The 21,223-nt window shown below is 39.7% G+C and overlaps 1 protein-coding gene across 3 annotated transcripts in view; it reads left to right on the top strand.

Annotated features, from left to right (window-relative positions):
* Nucleotides 1-20,463, top strand: part of AFAP1L1 (actin filament associated protein 1 like 1) — a 131,787-nt gene extending 111,324 nt beyond the window's left edge. For all 3 annotated transcript variants that reach the window (XM_089659453.1, XM_089659452.1, XM_089659454.1), the window contains 9 exons: nt 151-303; nt 2,778-2,989; nt 6,007-6,152; nt 9,161-9,227; nt 9,815-9,929; nt 10,124-10,288; nt 12,064-12,242; nt 14,766-14,885; nt 17,438-20,463. In XM_089659453.1, the coding sequence (XP_089515579.1) occupies nt 151-303; nt 2,778-2,989; nt 6,007-6,152; nt 9,161-9,227; nt 9,815-9,929; nt 10,124-10,288; nt 12,064-12,242; nt 14,766-14,885; nt 17,438-17,461 (1,181 nt within the window). In that variant the 3' untranslated portion in view covers nt 17,462-20,463. The remainder of the gene's footprint in view (nt 1-150; nt 304-2,777; nt 2,990-6,006; nt 6,153-9,160; nt 9,228-9,814; nt 9,930-10,123; nt 10,289-12,063; nt 12,243-14,765; nt 14,886-17,437) is intronic.
* The last annotated feature ends 760 nt before the right edge of the window (nt 20,464-21,223 follow it).

Below are 21,223 nucleotides of genomic sequence, written 5' to 3'. Positions count from 1 at the left end.
AATAGATTTCTTTAACTATCTGTTTTAGTAGCTGTTGTTTTTGACTAAGGAGTACAAGGAACATACATGCATATGGCTGCATTTAGTTGGTATTAAAGATGCAATCCTTAAAATTTATCGTCATTCTTCATTTGTGACCTCTACCCTTAGTGAAGTGTCGGAGAAGTGGCTTGGCTGAGTTAAAGGGTTCCATGAGTCGGGCTGCGGGCAAGAAAATTACAAGGATAATTAGTTTTTCTAAAAAGAAGCATTCTGCAGACGAACAGCACACCTCATCCACAGATGAAGATGTCCCTTGTTGTGGTAAGGATTTAAGTTAATGGCATCATCTGAACCTTACCTCCTCCCTAATCTGTATTAAAATTGTGTTTCCACGGGCACTAATATTTATATTTATAATATGGTGTAGTGAGCACATCAAACATACCATAAAATGAATAGCAGCAGTATCAATGAAATCCATGAAATGGCTTTCTGCCATTCTCACCGATGGAGTTTTTTTCTTTCATGGAGATAATCATCATATGTTTTCACATCTTCCCCATATAGGAGAGCTGCTCAAATTTGTCCCCAGAATCAAAGGAAAATATTATTATCTAAAAATTCAGTTTTTTCCTCTGTCTTATGCTAAGTGTCGTAAGTATTAGCCTTTCCTTCTACAGTATTTCTGGTAATATTTAAGAACCAAAGTTATGTTTTGAAGGCTAGAAAGGCATGCAAATTGTCTTTGCACCCCTGTTCTCAAGATACAGCACTGCTTAGGCCTCATGAACACTGCAGCTCTTCTAAATGCCTTTTTCCTAGAAGGAGGAAACAACATTTAAAATCATGCCTAAAGCCGTGTTTTTTTTCAAGCGTATTTTAGGTGCATTTAGACACATTCAGGCACATCAAGCATTTTGGCATTCATTAATTTCAGAATATTGATTTATTTTGGCCACTGAAATGAATTAATGCTCAAGTGCTAAACGCACCTAGAATTTGTGTATGTACATGCTTTTTTTAATTGACGCTGGAACACTCTTCTCCTGACCACACTGGCCTTTGGTTTTTATTCTGTCTATAAATGCCCCTGCCTCTAAACGCCTGTAAAAATATGTGTGTGCCTTGACACATAGGTTAACATAGAGGGATGTTTAGAGGCAGGAAAACACGTCTAACACTCTTAACAATGACCTTATCGACACCCAGTGTGCATGAGGCCTTATGCAAAATAACGGCACTTTGCTTTATGCACAGCTGCTATTGTAAATTATGAGCATAGAAGAGAAAAAAAGTGCAACTGCAAATTTCTATGCCTGGTAGAAGAAATGATATTGCTTTCACACTAAGTGGCAGGAATGTATAATTTTGACAGTCTTCTGGAGCTCTTGATCGAAAGGATCAAAAATGGGAAATACAAAATAACAGCACTGTCTCACCCAGCTCTCCTGGCCTCTCGTGGTTCACTCCGCCTGTTACAGCATAAGGGCCCACTCTCTGGCTTCTTAATGGGGGATCTCCTGGCACCCCAGTCTCCCACACACCTCCTGAGACCTACAGATTCCTGCAGTCCCCTGGACTTGCCTAGTTGTCCTGGCTTTCACAGCCTTCTGGACTCGCTTAGCCATTTCGACCCTCTCAGTCCTATGGGTGGGATATCTCTCCTTCATCATGGAGTGCTGTCTCTAAAATGGAGCACACATTTCCCCTGATTGGAGTTTGCCTGTCTCCTGAAGGGAACCTTGAGTTATGGCCAGGCCTCACTTATAACAAGTGTGTATACTTGCATACCCACACAGCCTACAGGTCTCCAGTAAGATTTGGACACAGAATTGGAGGCTTCTTCTGCCTACACTCAGTGCAGGGCCTAGCACTGTCATGATATACAGTGTTCAGCATAAATGAGTACACCTCTTTTTAAAAGTAAGATTTTCATCAATATCTCAATGAACACAGGAACGATTTCCTTTTTTTCATTTTTGCAACATGGTCTTGAATGAATTTGTTATGAAAAATACTTTTTTGCGTGTGCACATTAACAAATCTTATTTGCAATCAATGGCCCACACTTGTGGGAGTATTATGTAGTATAGTGTCCCATAGAAAATGTTGATTCTGAAAGGAAAGTAAAGGTTTTCTGAAAAATCTGTTGGGGTGTACTCATTTATGCTGAGCACTGTATATAAAAGCATCACTTCCTCAAATTCTTCCTGTTCCAACATGACTGCGCACCAATGCACAAAGCAAGGTCCATAAAGACATGGATGAACAAGTATGGGATGGAGGAACATGAGTGGCCTGCACAGAGTCCTGACCTCAACACCTGTGGAATGAATTAGAGCAGAGACTGCGAGCCAGGCCTTCTCATCCAACATCAGTGCCTGACCTCATAAATGCGCTTCTGGAAGTATGGTCAAACATTCTCATAGACACACTCCTAAACCTTGTGGACAGCCTTCCCAGAAGCTGTTATAGCTGCAAAGGGTGGGCCAACTCAATATTGAACCCTACGGACTAAGACTGGCATGCCAATACAGTTCATGTGTGTGTAAAGGCGGGCGTCCCAATACTTTGGGCAATATACTGTATACTGTGTACTCTTACATTCAAATGAAAAATCATTTAGTGCCCCTTAGCAAGAGTAGTAAAGGGTGGAAATTTCTTGAGGAGATTCACTGTATGTTTGTTTGCATTGTGGCTACCAGGGAAGTACACTATTCCCTGGGGAAGATGATTGTTACACATGAAAAATGTTAGCTTCACCTCTTGTTAATGCTCTTTGCTGTCTGTCATAGGTTTCTTGACTGTACTTGTGAACCAGTGCTGGAAGGAACGTTGGTGTCGTTTAAAGGGTTACACATTGTATTTTCACAAGGATCGCAATGATCTACGAACTCACGTTAACTCTATTGCACTGAGGGGCTGTGAGGTCTCACCAGGGTTTGGACCAAAGCACCCATTTGCTTTCCGAATCTTGCGCCAAAACCAAGAAGTCTGTGTTTTAGAGGCAAGTACCCTATTGTAATAGGTTCTTGTCATTTATTATGTTTTTTGAGTTCCCATTAATTTGCCTTGAGAAGCTACAGTTCTGTAAATGAAATCAAAACCAAAGATGCTATATACAGTTAATTGGGATGGTTTTAATTGTGTTACAGTGGGGGTTTTTTTTTACTAAAGCTGAAGAGTACAAAATCGTGCACTTTTTCAGAGAAACCAATCCATTTCCAGGTTTTATTGCCAAAGTTTAATTGAACAAACAGTTTAGAAGCTGATTGGCTACCATGCACAGGTGCACCAGATTTTGAGTGAACCAGCTTGTAAATCTTTCCCATTGCCTGCTTGCGTACGGCCATGTTCATGGCCTACAATAGAAAGAGACACTCTGGTTCCAATCTTCAAGCATATCCATGGAAATAATTATACTTAAATGGAAATAATTACTACAACCATTTCTAATTTTTAAAGGCGTATACAGTGCCAAGTCTTAGGAAAGTCTTTCCACCATATGGTTTTGAACATTCAGGTTAGCATTGTGTGGACATCTTTGAGCCTTTGGTTCTGTCTATCAGTACAAAAAAATTGGCAACCATCCCAAACCTACAACTAACCTTTGCAGTAAGGAGCACATGGAAGGGCAATGCACATTACAAACACAGATTTCCCAGCACACTTACGAGCTAGTCTGCAAACAAACCAAACTGATCCTGTCTAACAATTCTCATTAAAAACAGAGGGTTTTGTTTGCACACATTTGCAAATATATGCGTAAGCTGCAGTGCCTATGTCAAGGCTCTTTTGTGTACCGCGGTCCTAACTCTATAAATTCAGTCTCCAAAGCTGGAACACATATAGCAGTTGACAGATTAAGGGCAGGTTTGCCTGGAGGGAGCCCGCCCCTCCTTAAAGTCACAGGGATGCATGGGACGCCCAGCAAGAGCACAATGGCAGCTGAAGGCATCCAATGTGTCCCTGCATCAAATTCAACCAACTGTACAAAACGTGGCAACCACCCCAACCTATAACTGGATGGTTGGTTCCAGGGGCGGACTGACAACTCATGGGGCCCCCGGGCAATAGGGGATCATGGGGCTCCTGTGTCCTCACCAACACCCAAAAAAGCCAATGAAAGGTACCAGGGGCATCTCATGGGGCCCCCTACTGACCCCGTGCCCTCGGGCAGCGCCCGAGTGTTCGAATGGTCAGTCCGCCTCTGGTTGGTTCTGTTTATCCGTGACTGTGAAGACCTCTGACTAGGTATTCTAAGCTGGATGTTGGCAGAAGATATTTGGTACCTAGCTGTTAACTGGCTAAAATGTGATTATGTAGTAGTCTAAATAGTCATAAACAATGTCTAAAACAAAAAAACGTAAACCATCAGGCTGATGTCAGATGGACAGATCTGCTAGTTGAGGCAGTGTCGCTCACAACACTAGCGATCAAGATTCGGAAACGTTCAGGTGAGCGATTCAGATAGCAAGTGAGCAATTCCATAGGGACAGGCAAACAGCCTCCAGTAGCTAGTGGGAGAGTCACACTTCTTGATATTACTCTTTGTAAGGACTGTTGTACTGGAGGTATCTTTGGGTCAGGGACTTGTATACATTTTTCATGATTTTAAAGTTCAGGTAAATATTTTGAATAGTTTATCTGTAGTATCAGCTTTCAAGTTTCTGTTGCACTCCTTTTTGTCAGTGTTTGGAAAATTGGGACTAGATTACAAGGTCCACATAGGAGCTCCAAAATGGGCATATACCGTATGGAGGCTCCTTAGAACTCCAAGCAGAGGACATGGAAATTTTACTGGCAGACCTATGCTTTGAAAGCAGGGTTTTCCTTAAGGCAAACTATTCATGTTCCTTTATAACAGAATTCTGGCCTAATTAAAAAGTAAGGTATTTTTTACCAGGAGGTTCTGTTGCAATTTCTAATTACAACCAACAAATATCTCTTTTTGGTACCCACAACCTTTGAGTAGGGGATCAGCTAACGTGCAGTCTAAGACCTAGAATCAAGAAATATTGTAAATGTCTGTGTCTCTGCTTGCCCCTTCCACTACACTTATCCTGACAGACCAGCTTTTCGAAAGCAACATAGGAGTAGCTCCTGTTGAAGTATGGGAATTCTTTCTACCTGATTCAGACCCACTTAGATCTGACAAGCTGGGGAGAATAAGAGACACAATTACTATACTTTAAATTATTCCACATAGCCACAGGGCCTTATAAATTAGTAAATTGTGCTTTCACAGAATTTTCTTTTTTTTTTTTTAAGTAGTAGCATCACATTACATGGTCTCTTTTCAATGCAGTAGGGTTTAGAATAGTTCTTTTTTAATGCAAGTGTACCAGTCTGTCCATTCAGAGCAATGTAACAGGTTATCTTTATAGGTCACCTCCTCTACTCCTAATCCTGACCTCTAACAAACAACCCCCTCTCCCCCCCTCCAACACTCTGTTGGCCTGCCAGAGCCCTGTGAGAATACTTTGGGTATAAGGAAACATAAGACCTTCCTTCCTGGTGTAATGAATCAGAGGCCAGTCACCACATCTGAGCACCATCATGTGGTGGCAAGTGGAAGTTCCTTAGCCATCTATAACAGACTGAGCTTACCTAGAGCTTTGTATTCAGCGCTCCAGCAAGCAAACCAAGCAGTGGGGATGTCCAGGGAAGGTACGTTTTAGTAGAAGAGGAGGTTTGATATAAAGAGCTAAACCACTAACTGCTTTATCTAATCGTAAGAACCCATGACAGGATATAAAAACACCAAAACAAAAGTGTAATTAATTGCAACCTACTATTCCTTACTGCTGCATTAGTCTTCATTTTGAATACAAACAGTATTTTCAGCAAGTACAGAAGTTACCTGCTGATCTTGGCAAAAATGCATGTCCTTGACATGCCCCGTGAGCTGAAATCCCAAACAATTTGTATAGTTGTGTATAATTAAATCTTGAAAATGTTATAACACCAGTTTTCCATATCTAAGGACTGTGCTTTATTTTTTTATTTCTCATTTAATTGCAGGCTAGCTCCTCTGAAGAGATGGGCCGATGGCTGGGGTTACTGCTGGCTCAGACTGGTTCAAAAACCAAACCTGATGCTCTGCACTATGACTATGTTGATGTTGAAACAATAGCCAACATCGTCACTGCCGTGCGTCACTCTTTCCTGTAAGTAATCAATTGTTTGATAAAACTTTCTAGTCTTGTCAAGTGTAGTGTGCACTGGAGGGTCATATAGATAGTTTTACTGCCATACTCACAAATATGTAAGAACTGACCAACATTACTGCATGTCTCACTACATGTATGCACAGTGTTATACTGATGCTGTGTAAGTGCCTTATTCTGTAACACAAATATATATGTCATTTTATATCCTTTTGGATTATCCTTCAAGCACATGTAGATATTTGGATATGTACAGGCTGGATATGTCTGAGAAAAAGGCTGGGCAGCTGAGCATTCCCTGTATACAGAGTGTATACACTTTCACCATAGCAAATGGACAGTTAGAATAGTCCTTAATCCAGGGACAGACACACCACTTGTGCAAACTGTACAGATGCACAAGGGCCCTCAGTAACCCTAGGAATCAGAAATGATATTTAATTTGACTATAGTAAAGTGGAATTGAAATGTCCATACATATTAGATACATTTTATGCTTTTCAGAATGTCATACCGATCATTATTTCCTACAATTAGGTAATATTTTGTTTCTCAACTTACTGCATCCTTTTAAGCTATATATATTTACCTGGTACATGAAGTCTCCTGCTTCTTCCATGTTATTGATACTCCAACAACGCGATTGCCATAATTCCCTGATATTTTCATGTCCATTTGGGAATGTTGGCTTTCTATGTTCTTCCACCTTCTGTTACAGAGTTTAAAGTGTTACTAAACCCAGGACACTGCCTTCACTATATCTGGACTCCCACAGTGCCCAGAGCTTGGAAATGCAATTATTTCAGTAAATATAAACTGCTAACTACCTTTTCTCATCAGCAGTTAGAGCAGTCTTGTGACTTCTATCAGAGTCTGGTTAAAGCTTGTAAGAGGAGATTTCATTCTCCCCTGATTGTCCTATGAAGCTGCATAACCCTTGATCCTCTGTCTAGACAGCGCTGATTGGCCCTGTGTTGATCACATGCACTCTCCCAAGAAAAAAAAAAAAAGACTCTAGCAATACACACCAAACTGAGCATGTGCATCTTGCCCCCTAGTCTCTGTCCTATCGGGAGATATATTGGGGACAGTAGAAGATGGAGAGGAATTAGATTAAACATCCTTTTTACACAATGCAGAGGATTAACCCCTTAGGTTCCACAGTGAGTATAACAAGCATGCTTTACTGCATATACAGACTGATTTTACTGTTGTGGGTTTAGTAACACTTTAAATATATTTTTAAAAATATATAACAGGAAGCATGAGACCCACTTGGCCACATCAGGTGAGATCTCACCTGACTTATAGAAGAAATTGTTAGGCTTAAACACTCCAACACCAACCAAGATTGACCCTTTATTACCACCACTGCAGGTAATTGCACTTGAAAATATGCAGTAAGGCCAGTAACAGAATTTTCAGTATCTCACAGTGTAAAAGGAGCAGGACCATTTAGATATTAACCATGTGTCCTCCTGAGGAGTTACCCCCCCCCCCCTTCCTGACCAGGCCATTTTTTGCGTTATGGCGCTGCGTTACTTTAACTGACAATTGCGCGGTCATGCAATGCTGCACCCAAATGAAATTTACTTCCTTTTTTTCCCACGAATTGAGTTTTCTTTCGGTGGTATTTGATCACCTGTGTGATTTTTTTTTTTATTTTTTGTGCTATAGAAAAAAAAAAGACCAACAATTTTGAGAAAAAAAACAATATTTTTGACTTTTTGCCTTTAAACATGTCCAGTAAAAAAATTTTAAAAATCAAATTTCGTCATCAATTTAGGCCAAAATGTATTCTGCTACATGCCTTTGCTAAAAAAAATCCCAATATGTGCAAATTAATTGGTTTACATGAAAGTTAGTGTTTACAAGTGGCGGTATAGATACTGGAATTGTTTTTTTTTATTATTTTTACTAGAAATGGTGGAGATAAGCGACTTATAGCGACTTATATAGCGACTTATAGCGGGACTGCAGCGGGCATTCTGACACTGGGGGGAACTGACGTGGTGTCACTGACATCCCAAGTAACACCAATACAGCGATCAGTGCAAAAAAAAGCATTGATACTGTACTAAGGGCACTGGGCAGGAAGGGATTAACATGAGGGGCGATCAAAGGGTTAACCTTGTGCTGTTTTTGTGTTTGGGTCCCTGTGCTTCACTGTAATCACACTGCCTTGCAAAGCAGTGTGCACGAGCGGACAGGGAGGAGAACTGTATTGTTTACATACAGTTTTCCTCCCTGTCAAAGATGGTCGGCAATCACCGAGCACTAGCGAGTAATCACCGGCCGGGACCCGGTGATTGACAGCCGCGGCCGTGAATGGCGGTGTGGGTAGAGGGCCCCCTACCCGGAAATGCATCATTACGTGTATGTATATATATATATATATATATATATATATATATATACATGATTTTGCGCACCCATGCCACCCTGTAGCAGTATATCTGCTATAGGGCGGTCGGAAAGTGGTTATAGTGATAGTAAACCCTCACCTTGCAAAACAACCCATTCAGTTTTAAAATAGAAATGAAAGGCAAAATATTTGTGTATACATATAAAAACATTTTGGTTTTCTTTTTTAAAAGTAATGACCTACCCTCTGTTCTCTGCTGCATAGCAGTTGGGGAAGGAAAAACAGCAATACACTGATCTTCCCAGTGAATGGCTGTGCAGGGGATGTATGTCAGCACAAGTCTGATCATTGGCTGAGAGCAGACTGTGTTCCCAGTATAGTTAAGGAACTGACCACGTTGTGTTCTCATGCCTAGTGAGGTCAGTTTTCAATAGGAAAGCAGGGGGACTGGCAGGAATACCAGGTATTTCAGACTAAGGAAGCAATACAAAGAGAACAGGATACTTTTTCATAAATGTGCATGGTACAGCAGGCACATATCAGGAATAGGAAATGTTGGGTTTACATATTCTTTAAATAAAATACAATGTAGCCTGGTATGTCTATATAAGAATGTATCTGAGAGTATCTGTGAATTTTTTAGGTGGGCAAAATCTTCACATAGCAGTAGTAGTGATTCCCGAATCTATGATGACGTGGCCTATGAAAAGGTAAGTTTAATCTGTTCGCTTTCCATTGAAACAAAAGGTTCATTTTTCAAGACAGTACACTACAGTATATTTACTTTGTGCTTTCTATATAATGGCCAGTAGTGGGAGCTGTTGGACTTTACTCTTGCAAATTAACATGCATTCCTTTTACATTGTCTAACTTTACAGAAGTATTTACTACTTGTGCTTTGTTATCACTGCAATCTCAATAGAAGTGGTGAAGTAGATGTATTTTATTATATCATTGATGAGTATGCAAATGTATTAAAATACCTAACACATTCCACATGCATGTAACACATCACCCACCATCAGTAGTATTTTGAGAACAGTAACTATAGTGGATCTTACTTTTGTAACTGTCATAGAAAAGACTTCTCTAAGTCAACCTTTATCTCACAACTGCCATTTAAATTGTCTTTTTGCAATCTGGGAAAACTGAAGGCAGAAACTGGTTGCAGTGGAGCAAAGACTGTCTGAGACAGGTCTTCAATAAACGAGGCCTTGTAATCCATGGCTTTATTAAAATCTGCAGAGTAGAAATTGGGTTATTATGATCAGTACATGTTGATTGTGAATGTTTCTAGGTGGAAGACCCTAAACGTACTCAAGGTGGAACACAGGTAAAACGCCATGCATCATCTTGTAGTGAAAAGTCCCGGAGAGTGGATCCTGAAGTTAAAGTCAAGCGTCATGCTTCAAGTAAGCACTTTTTACACTTTGTTAGAAGATATAGATAAGCAATTTCAGACAAGTTGTGGTATCAGTAAATTTCTCATCCTATCCAAACTTTGAACTTTGCTGAAGTCAGATTTTGCCAAAGTGATTCTTCTATATAGTACATATAGCTTAGGATTATGGAGAATATTTATATATATATTGCTCACCTGTTTCAGATGCCAATCAATATAAGTATGGCAAAAACAGAGCTGAGGAAGATGCACGGAAATTTGTTATTGAAAAAGAACGCCTGGAACAGGAAAAGGAGGCCATCCGAAACAAGCTGCTAGCTCTTAGGAAAGAAAGGAGAGAGCTGAAGGAGCTTCTGAAGAATAGTACAGGTACATTGAACAGTAATGATGTTTTTTAACAGTGTAAAGTAATTTGCTTTTTGACTCTGTTTTACTTTTCCTTTAGATTGAAGCTTCTAACATTCATTTAAATAATGCGTCCATTCAGAAATACCGATATTGAGATAAAACTTTGCATACAAAATTACCTGCAATATTTGTATTGTTTTTAAGGAAATAAAACCACATCAAATTCTCCCACACAGGAGAATAAAACAATTGCATGAAACGTTCAGTCAAAGATAAGGTTACAAACCTATCAGCAAAATGTAACAGTCCGAGAGTGTGACTGACACTTACACAACAACCTTTAGGCTCTGTCTGGGTCAGAATATCCTGAAGAAAAGCAAGGAGTACATAGAGAGGAAAGCAAAGCAAGTCAAGCGAGATTAAGAATGAGAAAGGAAAAGAGGAAGAATAAAGGAGGGGTGGAGGGGGTATTCCCCACATATTCAGGACCAGGCTAGGTAGTGAGTTATAATCAACCTAAATCAAAGGAATGAAAAGCTGGTAATGCACAATTAAGTCACGGTTCCCATGTTTTGAGGAATTTAGAGTAGTCATTTAGGATTAAGACAATTACAATTTCAATAATCAATGTGGCCATATGGTCTTTCACTTCATGAAAGGGGACAGAAGGGTTCTTCCATGCATTGGCTATGGTCTGTTTGGCAGCCAAGAATAGGTAGATCACTAGTTTTTGTTGATACGGGAAAAGACCAGGAATTGGGCAATGCTGTAGGACCAACTTAGCCTCTTTAGGGGTCATTAAGTAGAAGAATGTTTGATTGCATACTGGTGTAGGGTCTTTGAGATACTCCAATCATAAGCACGACCACCAGATTTGAAGGACATTCCCGCACTGGCCATGGCCCCAGAAGCATTTGTTGCTGCAGTTGGGGTTCGCGTGAGCTACACAGGCCAGGACCCAATACCAAATCATTACTTTTTTTATCCCTCGTTTTAGACTGAAAAGTTAAATTGGTAAACTACTTCCATTGGTGATATTCCCTTTCCAGAAAAGATGTTACATCACTAGGTATCAAGCTAGCTCATGTACTAAGCACATACGTAAATGGGTTTTCAGTAAATATGGACCTGTGCTTCAGACTTCTCTTTTCTAGAGATTTCTACACTGGTCTGATGGGCCACTACTACCCATGGTAATACAATGTAGGAGCTCCATTATATTAGCATAGATGACCCACAAATCCATTTTGTCATTTGCACTGTTATAGCAATGTCAGCCAGCATCAGAGACCATGAAAAATAGAAAACAATGTTTTCAGTTTTTGGTGTCGCTGCTACTTAAAGGATGTTTACACAACTCCATCCAAATATAGGTCCCCACTTTAGGCCCTTCCATAATAGCATTGTGGAAGATTTATGTGTTGGATAAGCTTCTAGTGGTTACTGTGTTTATAAACAATCCTTTTTTTTTTATTTTGGATAGAGTAGAGGATGGTTAAAATTCTATTGGAAGCTTTCCCTTCAGCTCCTGTCGCAGTAACAACCATAAAATATTGGCTATCCCAGCATTTTCTGTCTAACATTGGTAACATTGGTCACCAGGACAAATATAGAAGGTGAATCCTCCCCATAGGAACACAGACAGCAGTAAAAACTTAACAGGGTTTCTAACCATTCCCTACTGTATCCAAAAAAAGAAAAATAAATAATTACCAACTTAGTGTCTGTTTCATGGACCCAAATGACCCTGCTCTATGATGGCAGCATTACTCACATTAGTTGCACTTTGATTCCAGGGAAGCAGCAACAGGAACTGGAGACAAAGCTGGCCTCACTAGAGGAACAGTGCAAGGACAACGAGAAGAGCCGTGTAGACCTGGAGCTTCAACTTTCAGAGGTGAAAGAAAATCTGAAGAAATCCCTTGCTGGAGGCCCCTCTCTTGGACTTTCAGTGACTGGAAAACCTGAAAATCCTGTAAGTATACTGAGATGCACAGCCAGGTATTTTATGATCAGTTATTTTTACAGAAACAAATTAGGGTTTGAGTATAATTTGCAACAATACATGGTAAAAGTTCATCACAACCTCTAAAGAGGAAAAGAATTCAAGCAATGTCAAATCATGTGCAAAATTACTGTACAACGGAAGATCTCACAATTATATAGCTAGCATAACTAACATAAAGCTGAATCATTTAAACCTTGCATATTTGGTTGGTACTTTTCTGCCACCAATTGATATACAATCTGATACTTACCTCCTAGATAGCAGATGTAGTCCCTAGCCAGCCTTTAAATCAGGATTTACATAAATGTACTCCTACATGGAAAGAAATTGTGTTACGATCTGAACAATTCTGATGCAATCATACAACAGCTTGGCTTCATATGGACTTGATATAATACAAAGAATATTGCATACCATTGGAATGTCAGACAAGCGGGTTGAAAAATCAGTATGCTAATCCTACTATTTCTACTGATCAGAACAAAGGTAATTTGTAGGCACAAATATTCTCCAATGTAGAGTTCATTCAATATACACTGTCCAGGATAATTTCATAAGGGGAAAAAAAGATAGACTCTGATTGTCCCTAATAGGAAGATCAGAAACTTTGTATTGGGGACTTAAAATGAAGCTATGATCACTTTAAAGTAAGTGCTGGAGAAAATGATAAAAGTGATAGCTGAGAATTATGAAATCAGGCACTTAGACATACATGCTAATCTGCCATGGGTTGCTAAGGATCCCTAAAATACAGGGAGCTCTCAACCAGCCCATGTGGTTTAGGACTCAGGTCCACCACTCTACCTCCCATTTTTAAAAACTGGCCATTCAGGCTGTCCACCAGAGCATGGCTCAGTAGTGAAACACTGAAGCCTTCAGGGACAGTCCTAAGCCTTAAACCCCAGTAGTTAATTAAGATATAGATATAGAGTGTCCCAGGTTTCTGTGAGTATACTTGCCAATCTATCTAGGTATTTGCTTTCTAGATCTACTCCCTGTTTATCACTTTTAAAGTAAGTAATGGTCACTTTAGGTGTGCTCAACCTAGCAAAGACACATCCGCTGATGCTTAGGTCCAGCACCCATATTTGCTCATATATGATTTAGGTTTAAATGTAAATTTCTATCAGAGATGAAAATTCAGCATTTTAATTGACTAGAGTGAAGAACATCACCTTGATGGCCATTTTCTTCCTGGGCTGACCATACATACAATTTTCTTGCATAATTTTCCTTTAGCTTTACCAGAACCATATAATATGAGGTCAAGCCTAAACACTTTCAATTTGTATGCAATCAGACAGGTCCTTGCACTATACAGTTGAAGGCAAATTCAAAGGATAAGTTCACTTTTTGGTAAAAATAAATAATAAATGCACATTCTTTTTGCAGGTAAAAAAATTGCATTTATTATTTTTTTTTACTGTAGGAGTCTGTAAAGCATTGCCATGCAGGTCTCTTGCAGATCTGTCAGTATACCTGCCTACCTGTAGGAGGAAGCAGATATACTAACAAGAGGATTCAGTGAACTACCACGGCGCTGCAGAGGGGCAGGGAGGGAGAAGATCCCTTGCTAGCTGTCAAAGCGGGGGATCAGTGGGGAGGGGGGAGCCGGTGCTTTCATGACGTTATATGATGCACCCTGAATTTGGGTATAACATGTTATGAGAGGTGAACTTATTTCCTTTAAAGGCAATAGGATTAGAAAATGGTGTACTTTATTGCCAGCCTGTTGTAAGCTTGAGAAAATGTAGTTTACAGTAGTGTTTTCACCGGTTCAAGCACTGTTCTCTCTGAGCCTTAAGCTGAGCCTTTACATTGGTGCAAGAAAAAGACAAGTCACAGAAATATGTTACAGAAGACTGCAGAACACTCCCATGTACCTGTGTATAAAGCTGGTTAAAGTGCGGCTGTGAAGAGAATAATTTGGAGGCTACCATTGCTGGATTCTTTCTGAAAATGCTAGTTGCCTAGCTATCTCTAGCTTTAATACACTCAGTGGTGTATTTATTTCATGTGCTGCCCTAGGCAACACTAAAATCAGGCACCCCCACCAGCACCGTCGCCCTGAAAATTGACACCCTAGGCAAATGCCTTGTTTGCCTCGCGGTAAATGCACCACTGAATACACTCAGTCATTGGCCTGCACCAAGTATGCAGCAAGCGAGTCAAGGAGAAGTCAGGATTCCTTACTTACTATATTGTTTTGTACCCATCACTCTGAAAGTATTGCTATACCAAACCATCAGTATGACAGAATCCTACATATTTTGCTTATGACAAGTTTTTGCAAAATCTGTCTACTTTGGATTAAGTAATTTTTAGGGTAACATAAAATGGGTGGACTCATATGCAGCACCACTTTCAAAAGCATTTACCTGGAGTCCTCCTTTAAGTCTCCATAACTTAATACATTTATGTATAAAAGATTTTTTACAGGTAATTTAATTGTTTTGTAAAAATCACCAATTTTCTATGTTTTTTTTACAGACCCCCAAGGCCCAGCAAGAAAGTGAACGCCCTGCACCTATCAACAGTGCAGCAGAGCTGAGACGCAGATCGCCTTCCATAGTAACAAGCAGTAAAGGGAAGGTGTTGCAAAAAGCCAAGGTAGGCTAATGCCCTAATTGAAATACTAGGTGGCATTATTGGCTCACATCTACAGCGGTAAAAGCTCTCTTCCATCTGTCAGTATTTTACATGTATGGTCATCTGATTGGAACTGAAAATCATATTTACACAATTGCCCCAACATTGCCCTTTAATAGAAGCAATCACATATTATTATTATACAGTATTTACAGTATATAGCGCCAAAGGGTATGCTCAGCGCTGTACAGTAGCAAGGGGGACAGAACATGAGACAAGACAGTAACAATACAATACATGAGGGGTTCGAGGGCCCTGCTCTTTCGAGCTTACAATCTCTTACTGTATCTTTTACTGTAGAAAAATACAGTATGTTTTTACTGTTTATACTGTACAATATCAAGACATTACTGAGCCCCTTACATAAATAGTTTATAGATCCTACTCATCCAAACATCATTGCAAGCCATTGCATCCTTGTGCAGAAGGAGAGTTAACAAGGCGCATCAACTATTAAAGAATAAGTACACATTCCAGGGTAAAACAAATGAATTATGTTGCTAATGCATGAAGCTGCATGCATGGATTGAAATTTGGCTGGTTCAGCAGCCGAATTTCGAGCTATGTATGGGAAACCGGTTGGTTGTACAGAAGTCACTCTACCGATCGACAGTCTGTGGGCAGCACAGTCTCTAAATGGTTAGCACTTCCACCTGGCAGTACTAAGGTCATTGGTTCGAATCCCAACCACGGCACCACCTGCCTGGAGTTTGCATGTTCTCCCTGTGCCTGCGTGGGTTTCCGCTGGGTACTCCGGTTAACTCCCACATTCCAAAAGACATCCCAGTAGGTTAATTGGATCCTGTTTAAATTGGCCCTAGTATATGTATGTATGAATGTAAGTTAGGGACCTTAGATTGTATGCCCCTTGAGGGTTAGGGACTGATGTAAATGTACAATATATATGTAAAGCGCTGCGTAAATTGACGGCGCTATGTAAGCACCTGAAATAAATAAATAAAATACCCTAATCCAAAACCTTTGGACTGGCTGCAAGTCTCTCCCATGAGTTAAGAGACAATGATAATGTAGGGCATAGGACTAATGGTCTATGTTTCAGACATAACCATAAAAGGTGACTAATCGATCCACTCAGAAGAGAAGATTCCTCTATCAAAATCCATTAAGGACTTCTGTGTTTAGTGTGGAATCGGGTTAGCTGTGGCAATTGTGCAGCCTAGTAGTATTTGATTAGATCAGGCATCCCCAGGCTCCCCTTCTGCTATTCACCCTGGGTCTCTTGTCACCTCAAATGTACCATAGCAGCTTCTGTTGAAATATTTTGAGATCAGAAACATGGAGTGAAATCGAGAGAGTCCGAAATAGATACAATAATCTAGGCAAAATGTTAGATTTTATACAGCACATACGACTGAACCAAGTTGGAGACTAGAGTAGGCCATAGATGAAAAATCGCTCGGTGCCGTTGCCGATGCTGCCACCAATGCTCACGAAAGAATGGGACAAGAAACCAGTTTGACAGAGACAGGGGAGCACACCATACAATGTGACAGCAATACAAATACATTGTTTTTACTTGGATACAAATGTTTACATTTGTTGCAACCGCAAGACTTTTTCACATAAAATATAATAGCGGACTTCTTCCTTCTTCTTCTTCTTCTTCCTTCTTCTTCTTCTTCCTTCTTCTTCTTCTTCCTTCTTCTTCTTCTTCCTTCTTCTTCTTCTTCCTTCTTCTTCTTCTTCCTTCTTCTTCTTCTTCCTTCTTCTTCTTCTTCCTTCTTCTTCTTCTTCCTCCTTCTTCTTCTTCTTCCTCCTTCTTCTTCTTCTTCCTCCTTCTTCTTCTTCTTCTTCCTCCTTCTTCTTCTTCTTCTTCCTCCTTCTTCTTCTTCTTCTTCCTCCTTCTTCTTCTTCTTCTTCCTCCTTCTTCTTCTTCTTCTTCCTCCTTCTTCTTCTTCTTCTTCCTCCTTCTTCTTCTTCTTCTTCTTCTTCCTCCTTCTTCTTCTTCTTCCTCCTTCTTCTTCTTCTTCCTCCTTCTTCTTCTTCTTCCTCCTTCTTCTTCTTCCTTCTTCTTCTCAGATCATTTTATCGGTAAAATGATCGGCCGATTTGCCCACCATTGCCGGGAAAATCGGCTGCGAATTTTCCAACATGACTGATAAAAAACCTGTGCAAAAAACACGAAAAACGGCCGACCAATTAACCCACTAACAGTGCGAAAATCGGCCAATTTTTCACCCGTCTATGGCCTGCATTAGAAGACCAATTCTGAAGTTCTCCAGTTAATTAGAGGAGGGTAATTTTTTGTGTACAAGGTATGCAAATTGGGTGTTGGCTGTATGCCTAAATAAGGCTGTGGACTGCCATTTAAATGGGAAGGAATGCTCAATAGCATGGACAACCCGTTCCTCCAGGAATATATTAAGTGCCAAAGATTTTTAATGATTAACCCGAAGGCCAGAGATATGTGAAAAGCATCTCAGGGAACATTTACTCTTTAAACCTGCAGAGAACCTTATATTATACTAATGTGTGTAATCTTTTTATTTCAGGAATGGGAAATGAAGAAGCAGTAAACCATAATTTTTTACAGCGAATCAAAATGGAAAAACTAAAAATCCTTCACATTGTGAAAGTATTTGTGATGGTAAATACACGACGGAAAACGTTTGTCCAAGCTGTGCCCAGAGTAAGCACAAGCACTACGAGTACAAAGAATGAAGCAGAATAAACAGACAGAAGATGAATATGTGTGTCGTAGATGCTATTAAAGATGTATAAAATAATTTCCAGTACTAGAAGATGACTGATAAAACTGAAAGCAAACTTTTGTAAACAGTTAAGATCTAACTGGAATATTCAGACAATTTACTCTACAAGAGACCACTTCATGCTCTAGAATTCGTGGATGGTTTTTGCGCCAGATGGTAAATGCCAGTTAATGGCCGTTAATTACTGCTGAAGCTTAAAAAGAAGACTGATGACTAATATGGAAAACAAATAGTAAAAGCTGAACTAATAGGTTGAAGTTTGGAGATGTAATCTGCTCACCTAAAAGACTAAGTCTGTTTAGTCAGAGCCCCTATGCAAAGTCATTGTTGTACTGCTTCCATTTGTATCAACAAGCTGTGCACTACCATGTAAGGTCTGGTGTGGCTTCAATACTATAACAATGCAGTCACAGAGCTTTTAAAGCTGCTGAAAGGCCCTGGAAGCAGGAGGCATCTTACTGACCACCCACTGATTAAAACCAAACACAAAGGAGGTTTTAGTTTAGTATCTCTACAGTTGTGTAATTTACATATACCTAATCAGGCTTGTGCAGTAAGGAAATGCAGTGAGTGAAGGAACTCATATGTAATTAGATTTTAGTTTAACATAAGATCTTTATAATATTAATTCAGTGACTGGATTTTGCAATTTACTCTAGTTGCACAACCTTCTTGAAGGTAATCTTTATGGAGAAAAACTAAAGGAGATATCATGACTGACTTGTTTCTGAATTCGCATGCCTTGAAGCTTTCATCCTGATCCTTGCTTCACTACTTGGTGACACCTTATAAGCACATGAGCAGAAAGTCATCAAGTAGTAAAGCATAGAAAGAAAACGAGTGTCACATTAATATAAAAGTTTATTCCACAGAGAAAGCCAACGTGTTTTGGGGGCCTAAAACTCCCCCTGTTCATCAGGGCTTGTAAAGTGATGGGGGATCAATGGGAAATGGTTATGGGCTGAAATGGAAGAAATGTACAACACTGTTTGAGCTCCTGACATTGTCAAGTGCCTGCACAGTGTTGTACATACTTTCTTCTCTCTGCTCAGTCTATGACAATCACTTTACAAACTATGATAAAGGGGGAATGTTTGCACCTCAAAACACATTCTGTGTGGAATAAACTTCATGATGGACTGTTGATATTAGTATGGTGCTCTCATTCTTTCTACACTTCAGTGACTTCCTCTGGGGGTCCTTTGCCTTACCCCTGTTAATAGACTGCAGCCCCAAAACCCTCAGCGTTAAAATCTATGTCTGTCTGTATAACACATCAAAGTTTGGCGCTCCAAAACTGTACAGAATCTACATCACCATGTAGTAAAGGAAGGATAAAATGGTCATCCTGAATCTTACACCCTCAAATTCAGCAATGACAACTCCCATATTTTTATCCTGACAGATTCCCTCTGAAATGAGCCTGTATAGTAATGAGAATGTTTACATTGTTCCAGCAAATATTCATGTACCTTTACAGCTGGTAATGTTGATAAATTGACTGTTTTGTTTGAATGTTGGTGAAAGAATATAGTAGTGTTTTTGTGGAGGATTCTCCAAACAATGATGATTTAGCAAGTGCCTTATTGTATATCTGACTTATGGAACTATGCAAGTGGAAAAGTTCTACTGAGATGAATATTGATGAACTGCTGAGAAAAATAATATTGATGGATAAACCAGCTGGTTACAAATAGTTTGACTTTGTAACTATGGTGCCAGTATTTTATAAAGCACCACTTTAGAGCTGTGATTTGTAGACTATTGTGTTGTATAAAGGGAAACCTTATATTTGAGATGTATACAGAACCAAAGATGAGCAAAGTTGTAAGATTTGAGATACCTCTTGTTGGGTATAATGTAAGTGATAATGAACTGAAAAATGATTCTTAGAGCTAAACTACATGAGCACTTTTCATCTGCGTGCATTGTGAAACAAAAAATCACCCTTGAATTATTCAGGACTATTGTGGCTTTCTGCAGTGAACTATGACCATTCTCTTCGACAAACTTGTAATTATGGAGTCCTTTTATCATGCAGCGGTAAACAACTGGTGCTTAGTTCTCCAGCATTCTCAGAGAAGACAGTTCTCCTCTGAATGCCTTTTCATGAAGCGGTGTAGATCAATTCTCCGAATGAAGGGAGAAGCGATCTACAAACGCTTTCAACGCTGGAAAACGGCTGCTTTTACTATAATCTCGCAAGATTACAGTAAGAGATCAGTCAAACACCGTTTACTAAGCAGCGGTAAATTATCACTGCTTCGTTTTGTGGTTCCCCCGATTCTCCAGCTCTGAGCTGGAGAATCTGGAGGGAGAACACAGATCGCCAGTGAAGAGTTGACATCATTCTTTCATATACTGGCCATCTGTGTGTTGAGATGATCAGCGGAGAACATGTTCTCCGCTGATCATCTCTGTTTCCTAAACCGCTACTGATCGGAGATCAGCAATGATCCTCAGGATCGCCGCTGATCTCTGTTTCATAAAAGGAGACCTATATTAGCTAGCTGTGATCACATGCAGCTTACCATGTAAACTGTGTTGTTATGCAGTTAGGTGTAGTTAGGTGTGGACCATATCAACTACATGTAACTGCCATACAATTGTCCAGAGGTGTGAATGGCTGCAATTAATCGCTGTAAACAGTGCAATAGTTATGTTGAAAATTCAGGGTTCTCATGAATGAAAAGTGCCCTTATAGCTTGGCTCCACAATTTCTGCATATTGTGCCACTATTGTACAAAGAGCTGTATGCACTTTACGAATCGTACATTTGTTTTTCAATAAAAGGTTGATGTACATAATTGTGTCCTCTCACTTTTATTTCCTGCTAGTAAAATGGGACAATTCAGGATTTGCAAAAAGAGCATTATGTCTTTCAGTATGGTTGCTACCATGTACATATATAATTGCAAATGATACATGCAAACATTTAAAACATTATTAGCTTTAAGAGATAATTTACATTAAGTTGATATGTTTTATAATGTGTGTACATTCCCTTCATGTTTATTGAAATAAGGCAATACTAGTGTACCTAATCTTGCATTCTGTACATTTGCTTATGATATTTCTTTTGACTTCAAAGACATGTTCACATAATAAATAAAATAAACCTCAGCTCTCCACCCTTTCCTCCTAAACTATTCTAAGCCTAACTCCAACACACAACCACACAAATGTCTAAATACACTATATTGCCAAAAGTATTGAGACACCCTTACAAATCATTGGATTCAGGTGTTCCAATCACCTCCATGGCCGACATGTATAAAATCAAGCACCTAGGCATGCAGACTGCATCTACACACATTTGTGAAAGAATGGGTCACTCTCAGGAGCTCAGTGAATTCAAGCGTGGTACCGTGATAGGTTGCCACCTGTGCAATAAGCCCAACCTTGAAATTTCCTTGCTACTAAATATTCCACCGCCAACTGTTAGTGGTATTATAACAAAGTGGAAGCAACTGGGAACAACAGAAACTCAGCCACCAAGTGGTAGGACATGTAAAATGACAGAGCTGGGTAAACGCATGCTGAAGTGCACAGTGGGCAGAAGTTGCC

Source organism: Staurois parvus, unplaced genomic scaffold, assembly GCF_062004578.1.
Source record: "Staurois parvus isolate SC_StPar_1 unplaced genomic scaffold, SC_StPar_1.0 ptg001158l, whole genome shotgun sequence".
NCBI classification, from domain to species: Eukaryota; Metazoa; Chordata; class Amphibia; order Anura; family Ranidae; genus Staurois; species Staurois parvus.
The sequence above is the reverse complement of the archived record's forward strand: the minus strand, read 5'-3'. Positions and strand labels throughout refer to the sequence as shown.